The 9,038-nt window shown below is 44.5% G+C and overlaps 1 protein-coding gene across 1 annotated transcript; it reads left to right on the top strand.

Moving 5' to 3' along the window:
* cdhr5b (cadherin-related family member 5b) lies at nucleotides 1-9,038 on the top strand. The gene is made up of 15 exons (XM_076088725.1): nucleotides 1-85; nucleotides 1,239-1,414; nucleotides 1,525-1,581; nucleotides 2,350-2,439; nucleotides 2,875-2,961; nucleotides 3,184-3,285; nucleotides 3,706-3,879; nucleotides 4,656-4,746; nucleotides 4,848-4,945; nucleotides 5,086-5,289; nucleotides 5,826-5,936; nucleotides 6,015-6,081; nucleotides 6,640-6,840; nucleotides 7,470-7,639; nucleotides 8,499-9,038. Exons 1-15 carry the CDS (start codon nucleotides 1-3, stop codon nucleotides 9,036-9,038), a joined length of 2,253 nt encoding a protein of 750 aa, XP_075944840.1.

Raw genomic sequence — 9,038 nt, 5'->3', positions numbered from 1 at the left:
ATGGACGGGATTCATCCACACTTCACCGTGAGGACGTCCGTCTGCTTTCTGCTTCTGATTCTGCTTCGAACGTCCGCTGCCGCCAGTGAGTACTGAAATCTGCTGGTCCACCTCAGGCTGGTTGTTGTCTGGTGGTGTCGCCTCACAGAGAGTGATAACAGTGTGCTAACATGTTACCTGTGGTACAGACAGATGAGTTATAACCACTCGCAATGTGAGAATTTACATAAATAATATACAAGTGGAATAAAAACCAGAGGGAGCTCAGGCGACTGAAACAGGAAGAAGTGTGACATTGAAACAGCTCAGTGGAGGCCAGAGAGGTGAAGGGTGGAGACGTTTACATTAAGTGCTGACGTTCAATTTAGGGATGCAAACTATGATTATTTATCAATTGATCTATGGTTGATTTGGGGCTTTTATTAACCAGCAGCTGGCCATTTAGGGTCCAGTGTAAAGGATTCAACGTCTATGAGGTTGCAGTTCGCAACCAACTGAAACTTCTTGAACTTCAGGGGCCGACGCAAAAATGTCAAAACGCGAACGGCTCTATGTCGGGCCAGTGTTTGGTTCGTCTGTTCTTGGCTGCTGTAGAAACATGGCGGCCGGCTCCGTGAAGAGGACACAACCTCCTTGTGCAGATATTAACAGCTCCTTCTGAGAGACAGAAACACAGCTATTCTTATTTTCAGCTGGTTAAACACTGTACCTGTAAATCACATTCATATAAAAAAAAGAAAATGTTTAGTTTAAAAAGTTAAAAAAATAGGAAGATGGTTTTTTTTGTCTCCCATCTAGAGTTGCAGTTATCTCTAAATTGTTTCCGGATCGACCTGTTTAATAAAAGAATTGCATCTTCACTGATCAAATATGCTCCGATCTGGCGGTGCAGGCAAAAAGCTGTCGGGGTGGACAACAACCTAAGCTACCAAATGCATGACAAGAATGATTCCATAAACTTCAGAGTGCTTCAGAATGTTACTTACTTGTGATGTAATCTAATATGCTGTCACCAGATTCTACTAAGCTTGTCGAGCTAATACTACGTTTGAACCTTCACATCTTTATTAAGTATTTTTGAGAATATTTCCGTGCATGCCGGGTCTGAACCTCTAAGTACTTCAAAGTTTTTCATAATTTTGAGCGATCACTCCGATGCTTTGTGCTGGACACACACAGATGAAACTGTACTGGACTTTTCATTCTCTAATTCATCTCTTCTTCTTCTTTCCCAACAGTCTGTTCTGCAGCTTCACAGGTGACTATTACAGAAAACAACACGGTGGGTGCCCTCGTGCTGACGATCAACGTCAAACCCGGGGTGACCCTCCAGTTAAAACCTCCTGCAAACCCCAACAACCCGTTCCGCTTGGATGGAAACAACCTGGTAGCTGCGATGGTGTTGGACTATGAGGTATGTAGGTCGTGACTTATGGTGTCAAACGGATCAAACCCCCTTATCTCAGTTTAGATACTCGTCTGTCAAAATACCTGTTGAGCATAAAAGTTTGGTTTTGTTTGCAGACTGGAAGAACTCGTGTAGTCGATATCATCTGCAGTGAAACGGCCACCGGCGGCACGGTAACTCTTTCTTCATACACTAAACATGTTAAACTGTTTAGACATCGTCCTGTCGGGACTTTTCACTTTGTGTTGTAATCAAACTGTTAAAATGAGCAAATTATTTTTGATGAGGTTCCTGAGGAGATTCTTTAGGTTCTTGGGGTGGTTGTGAAGGTTCTTGAAGAGGTGGTGCATGTGCTTGAAGAGAGGTATCGAGGAGGTTCTCCAGGTGCTTGAAGATGTTCTCTATGGGCTTGAGGAGGTATTACAGGTTCCTGATAATGAGGTACAGGTGCTTGAGGAGGTTCTCAGGGGGCTTGAGGAGGTTGTAGAGGTTCCTCAAAGAGGTTCTACAGATCCTTGAGGAGACTGTACATGTTCTTAAAACAATATCCAGGAGCTTGAGGAGGTTCTCCAGCAGTTTGAGATGCATAAGGAGCCTGTACGATTCTGAAATAAAATATAGAGGTGCTTGAGAAGGTTCTCCAGGGGGTTGAGGGGGTTGTAAAGGTTCTTTAAAAAAAACTATACAGATGTTCGAGGAGGTTCTCTGGGTGTCTGAGGAGGTTATCCAAGTTTTTGAAAAGGTTCTACTGATGCTTAAGGAGTCTGTACAGGTTAGACAGATGGATGTCAGAATTCTGTGTCTTTGATTTATTTCATATTCTTAATGTACAGTTACATATTATTTACAAGTTCTTTGCAATGAAAGTTGTATCAAACAAGGATATAAAATCAATAGCAAAACAAGTAGTTTGAACCAGGCTTGTGTCTCTTTGTTTCCAGTTAACTCTCCCCATTGTTGTAGTTTTGGAAAATGTGAATGATAACCATCCGGTCTTTGACCAGAACCCGTACCACGTCAATGTCAATGAGGTAAGAGTCTGATGAATACCTTCAGATACACACAAATTATTGTTCAGCATTTCAGTTGTTTGTTTGTTGCCTTACAGACCTGACCAATGACAAAATGTTGTTTTAATGAATTTATTTTCATCCCGTGTTAACATCCAAGTTACTCTGGATTACAGTACACTAGATGGCCAGAACTATGTGGACACACATTTCATGGTTTGGTTACAATGAAAGAAACATAATCCTATTTTAGGCTCTAGTGTGCAGATCAACACCCATGATTGGAATATCATGTTCAACAGATACTTTTGGTATGAATAGGAACTTTATAGGTTTATATGGGTCTATTGATGCGAGTGTCAAAGAGTGTTTTTCCAGAAAAAAAAGCAGTGCTGCTGATGTGTAAAAACTGTGATTCAGGTTCATATTTAATCACTCTGACGTTTTTTGTCCCAGATGTCTCCTTTAGGCACAAGTGTAGGCCGCTTCGAAGCCACGGACTTAGATGTTCAAACGATCTCCTACACGCTGACGTCTGAATTTGTAAGATCTCCTGCTTGTTTTTCTTTTATCTCTCAGTAGGTCCAACATTTAGATAAATCTTCTTGTTGTTTGTCTTCCCCGGAGTCTGATGAGATATTTGCTTAATCTTTTAATACATGCCCAGGAAATATTTAGCTTAGCACAAAGACTGGACGTAGGATGAAACTGCTAGCTAAAGGGTCGGATCTAAAGACATCTCATTGTCCCGTTGGATTTCTGCAGAACGGCTTCACGCTGATGTCGTCTACCAACCCGGATCTCCTCGTTGCGATGCGTCTCGACTACGAGAAGGTCCAAAATGTCCAACTGATATTAACCGCTCAGGTGAGTACTGCTCACTGCTGCTTCCAAACTCTAATTTCCCTTTGTCAGATTCAATGAAATCAAATATTTCTTTCAGTGTCTGGAGGTCAGACATGCTCTCTTACGCGTTTGAGACATCATGTGAATTCTAAAATGATTTTGTTTGTTGTTGACTAAAGCTAACACAAGTCAAAAGGACTCAAATTTGACTGACGCTAATATATATTGTTGTCCAGAGACTTAAATTAAAATCAGGAGCCAAAATAATAAGTGTGTTAATTTGCAGGTTCTGTAAAATGTTTGGATTTTACAGGATGCTGAGTCCCTGAACAGCTGAACCTTGTGAGACAAGTTTCAGTCCAGTTTCTCAGTGATCTGCCGACTGTCGTACTGTAGCTACGTTGTAGTAAAATAATCAGATTGTCTCTCTTCTTTTAAAAGGACACGCCGTTGGCCGGTGTTTCATTCACTGCCACCACCACCATCCTGGTCACCATCTTGGACGGTGACAACAGGCCGCCATGGTTCCAGCCGTGCAGCAAACACGAGGTTGGGGGGGCTGTGATCTGCCAGAGCAACGGCTACACCGGCAGGGTCGTCTTAAACGAACAAGAGGTGCGACACTTTATCTGGAAACTTTATTAGTGTTTTATCCGTGAGCAGCCAATCAGCGAGCTCCCTCACTGAAGTTTAACTTGATGCCATGAATCGTTCAAAAAGGGATATCGGTGCACACTTTCAGATACTACAAGAAAGTAGAAACGTTTTTGTTTTGTTTTTAATATAAAAGCAAAATGTGACAGAGTGTAACGGGAAAACAGACTCTGCATGAAGAACATGATGATTCCACTGAAGAGATGAAAACATCAGGTCTGTGTGGAGCGATGAAGAGACTGTAGCATTCCTCAAATGTATACATAAAGCCGACATAAATGCCATATTTACAATGTGTTTTCTTCATCAACGGCACCCGACTAGAAAATTAGAGCCACCAGCTGTTTATCTCCACGAACCAACTCCTAATAATCGCACAACGGTAGTGGCTGGAAACGGACATTAATTCAGATTATTTTTAATGATTTTCGCTACATTTGGACGGTTGAGCGTATGAAAAGAGACAGAAGTAGTTGTGCGAAGAATGGAAAAAGAGAGCTCGACAGGGAAGTTCAAACCCCTACTTTCACACCTCCACACACCTCACCTTGTCCAAAAAAACTCTTCTGCGTTCCGAAAGGTTTCAATCTGACATGCCCTTAGTTTGAAGCAGACTGAGGCCTCAATGCAGCCTCTAATGTCTGTCTGTGTTCACGCCAAACGACGACTTCCATCGCCGACTTAGGCACATGATGATGATGATGCTGATGATGATCAGGGTGTTTTGTCCTCTGCAGACCGGAGTGTTACCTCTGGAACCAGGACCGCTGTACGCCATCGACGGAGATTCAGGGATAAACGAGGAAGTGATGTACTCGTTCTTGGCCGGTAAGCAACAGTGGTTTGTTCCTCAGTCTGACGTCAACATCCACTGATATAAGTTGTTGATGATCGGCAGGTAGAAGCAGCTCAGTCTATCTTTGTTTTAGGAGATGGAGGCGGTCTGTTTCAGATCAACCCCAACACGGGGAACATCACCATGTTGAAGCCGGCCGATGTGTTGGAGCCGATCAGTCTGACAGTTCTGGTAAAGAGAAAACTTGTTTTTATCCAATGATGGCATCTTTGTGTCTCCTTTGTTTTAACTGTCTGATCTGTGTTGATGTTGCGTAGTGCTGCAACTGAGTGATCAGAAATGGTTACAGTCCTTCTGTTTGTCTCTCCCAGGCTGCTCAGAAGACAAACAGTTTTCAGTTTGCCACCACCACCGTCACGGTCAACGTTCAGGTGAAGAGTCTCCACCGTCCACAGTTTCAGAGGCCTCAGTACGACGGCGTCATCACCGGAGTGGGCATCATGGCGATGGACCTGAAGGCCAAGGATGAGCCGCTGCGGATCCTCGCCACGGACGATGACTACGCGGCCACTGGGGTAAAAACACTGATTCCAGACTCTAGTGGATCAAAGTGCGTCTTCTCTCCACCCTCCGGTTTTTACCTACATTTTCAGTGGAGTGGAAATGTTGAAGATTTACTTCTGACATTCAGTTTTTATAAAAGTTAAATTCTAGTTTCTAGTTTTTGTTCTTTTGTCTGTCATCTTTTTATCAGTAATAAAAACATTTTACTCAACAAGTTAATATCTGAGATCGTCAAGAAATTGTCCAGAAACACAAACCTTTGATCGGAGAGACTGTTTCTTTTTTTAAACTGTATTTAGAGGTTAAACTGGAAGGTAGTGCACCTGAATACTTTGCATTAACAGTTCAACATGTTTGGTAAACCCTCTTAACTTCAGCTAACTCTGCTGGCTGAAGCAGCTTTGTTGTGAACTAAAAGCGATGGTCTACTGTTTAACTGAACATTCATCGTACTCTTATTGAGTGTTTGATGGCCGAGGAAGTCTTTCTCGGGAGTTGTCTGTCTACTTGATGTGTTGCACTAACCTTTTCACTTCTGTTAAAACAGGGTATAAATCCCCACATCACCTACTTCGTCGATGGGCACAGTGATGTCTCCATCGTTGGCGGCTATTTGTTCATGACAACGGATCTCCCAGAGCAAACATTATCTCTACAAGTGAGTTAACAACTTCTACTAAAACTTAAAGTCACTGAATGATGATTGTAATTTTCCACTTAAACTTCGTTCTTCCAGTTGGTGGCATCGGACACGGCTAACGGAGAATTAGCTTCAGCTAAGCTGTTTTTGGAGGTGACTTCAGGTAGGAAGAAACCCCTCACAGACGGCTCTATTACAGACAACTAAACCGCTCTGGCTCTGCTTCATCAACGCAGCGTTATCCTCCAATGTAACGCAGGACGATCAAATACATGCAAACATGAGGGTCAGAATGAAGAGCTTGTAGGTGTACATTTTGTCCCTGGGTCAACCCGTTCGGTCTGTCTCATTTATTGCGTGCGAAGCAGAGGCTGATATTTCCATTTCAACTGCTTTCGGTTCTTTTTGTTATTGTGCCATGTCTCCTCTGTGGCACAGTCCTGTGGTTGGTCTGCTCTCATGTCACCAAAAACTGCAACAGAGTTCACTTGGATGTGGTCAAAGACCTCTTCATGCAGTCTTAGCTAGCTGGAGCACATGTCTGCACCGTTGGGGTCCAGTGATTGTTCGTAGCAATCAGTTTATTAGAAAAAATCTTCTGGCAGTCAGCTTTGTGCAAATAGCTCAAGTGTAAAATTCCGGTCTGAAGAACCATTAAAGTTGGGAGAGAACAGGAGCACGAGGTGAAACCACAACGCTTCAAAGTGTGTTCTCCTCATAGGTCTAACCACCACCAGTTTGCCTCTGAGCACCACAGACAGTATGGCCACGACGTCAATAGGGGAAACCTCCACCGACAGCAAAACCACAGAAGAAGTGTCCACCTCCAACCCCACTGCATCCACCTCCATCAGCCTCTCAACTACCGTCGCTGGCACGACCAGTGAAGGCAGCAATTCCACTATTAATCCCAGTGTGACCAGTGAAGGAAGCGCCTCCACAGCCAGCACAGCTCACCCTCACACAGGTGGTCACACTTTTCTCTCAACACCCTCCGCCATATTGAATGTCTTCCTGTTATGCTGAGATGAGAGCGATCCTCACGCGGTCTTTTAAGTTCCTGTAATAGTAGAGTTCACAATGTGATCAAGAGCAAAGACAAAGTGTCTTGTTGTTGACATGAAAAGCAACCAACCACAGTGACAGCAGTCAAGATTTGCACCGACCTTCCTGTAGTCATCCTCCAGCTCAATGCTAAACCAGCTCGACAAAAAAACAAAAACCCGAAACATAAAAAATGTCAGATTTTAGTGTGTCATACAAAAGTCATAAATAATGTCATAGTATAGTATGCCTTAAAGAATTTTAAAAAAGTATAGTATGCAATTTGATAAAAAAAAGTGCCAAAAAACATCATTGTATATTTTGCCATAAAAAATGTTAAAGCATAAAACGCAAGTGTTAGTGGTGAAGGAGGGAAAGTTGTTGCCAGCTGGAGTTCAAAAGGTCTGATGTCATACACTAACCCAGTCCAGACTCGGTCCAGATTTACCGCCACTCTGGTTCCAGATCTAGCTGGGTTTCTGTATTTAGTTGCTTTTGTTCCCGCAGTGATCGTACCGTCCGGTGGTTACGGGCCGGTGGACATGGCAGCGCTCGGTGCGACCCTGGGGGTCCTGCTGCTCGTCTGTCTGGTGGTGATCGTGGTGCTCGCACTTCGCATCCGGAGGGGGGACGCAGACTGGAGGAAGATCTTTGAAGCCAGCGTGTTCCAAAGCTCTGTAAGTTCAAACTGGTTGTGAAAATGCTCGGAGTGAATGAAGGGGCGAGTACAGGGACTCAACTCTGTCCCTGATTTAGGATTATTGTGCAGAACACTTTGTATAAGAGACCAACTTAATCTCATTTTAACACATCTATTTTACAGGAATCTGAGACAGATATCACTTCAACTAATGGTCAGATTTAAATGAAACTTGTTAACACCTCCCCTTTCTTCTAGGTCCATCTTTATTGTTCTAAAGATGGACCAGATTTGGAAGATTTGCGCTCCAGAATTCCAAATGTCTTTCAAAATTCAAGTCATAATCTCTGGAAAGAATTTGGTTCAATAACATTTTGAAAGTCTCCGACGTAGAGTCCTACTGAGCTCGCTCTATGGGCCTAAAAACAGCGGAAGGAACCCTGCAGAGCCTTTTTCGGCATTTGTGCGAGCAACTTTCATAGGGGAGTTGTTCTTGAATGCTGCATCCTGTTCTCCTCAATACATCCATGAGAACCTTCTTTAAAGGCCTCCAAACCTGGAGGGACTAAGGCCCAATCCCAACCTCCACACTCACAGACTTTGATGCTGCAGCAAAGCCTTGTCCCATTCGTATTTACACCATTTTAAGCCTTCACAGTCTCTCACACTCGACCGTTTAACGGGTGACGTCAGTAAGTCCCTGAGGGTTCAGGGTTTGAGGTTTTACGGGGACATTGGGCCTGAATGTAAAACTCGTGGGAAAAACATTCAATGGAAGCCAGGCCCAATAGTTTACCATAGTGTGGTATGTAATAAACACTGCAGCTTCTCGTGGTCACCAACAGGACTTTGAACTATTAATCTTGATTTTAAGAGAATGTGTTTTCCTTCCACAGCTGGGTCAGGGCGGTCAGAAGGGGGCCATCCAGTACACCAATGAGGCCTTCCAAAACGACAAAGATGGAGACAGCACTGGCTCCGGTGGCTCAGCGGCGGGAAGCGTGAGGGCCGGTGGAGGGGCGGGCGACCTTCCGCTCATCGCCAAGTCTTCGGTGCCGCTGCGCGCCCTCCCGCGCGACGACGTCAGCCAGGCGGGCTCGGACAGCGCCGACAACGAGGAGAAGGAGGTTAGACCCATCCTGACCAAGGAGAGACGCGTGGACGACGGATACAAGGCGGTCTGGTTCAAAGTGGACATCGACCCCAACGCCAAGGAGGAGGTGGTCATCATCCCGGACAGCAGAGAGGACAACAGCGAGGAGGAAGACGAGGAGCCGTCGTCCAGTGGCAGAGAGGACGACGAAGACCACGGCCCGCGGGTAAAAACCCAGAGGGTCGGCTTTAACGACGCGGATCTGGACAGTGGACTCGGGGTGAAGATGGAGGATCGGGAAGACGACTCGGAGGGTGACGAAGAGTTGACCGTTAGTCTGTGA

This window comes from Anarhichas minor, unplaced genomic scaffold (assembly GCF_050575085.1).
Source record: "Anarhichas minor isolate MPS153535 unplaced genomic scaffold, ASM5057508v1 ptg000011l, whole genome shotgun sequence".
NCBI lineage: Eukaryota > Metazoa > Chordata > Actinopteri > Perciformes > Anarhichadidae > Anarhichas > Anarhichas minor.
Note: the sequence above shows the minus strand (reverse complement) of the source record. Positions and strands in the feature narration are given on the sequence as shown.

Coding starts and splice junctions, on each gene's coding strand:
- cdhr5b (XM_076088725.1), top strand. CDS start 1: ATGGACGGGATTCATCCACACTTCACCGTGAGGACGTCCGTCTGCTTT. Junction 1,415..1,524: donor CGATGGTGTTGGACTATGAG/GTATGTAGGTCG, acceptor TTTTGTTTGCAG/ACTGGAAGAACTCGTGTAGT. Junction 6,841..7,469: donor TATTAATCCCAGTGTGACCA/GTGAAGGAAGCG, acceptor TTGTTCCCGCAG/TGATCGTACCGTCCGGTGGT.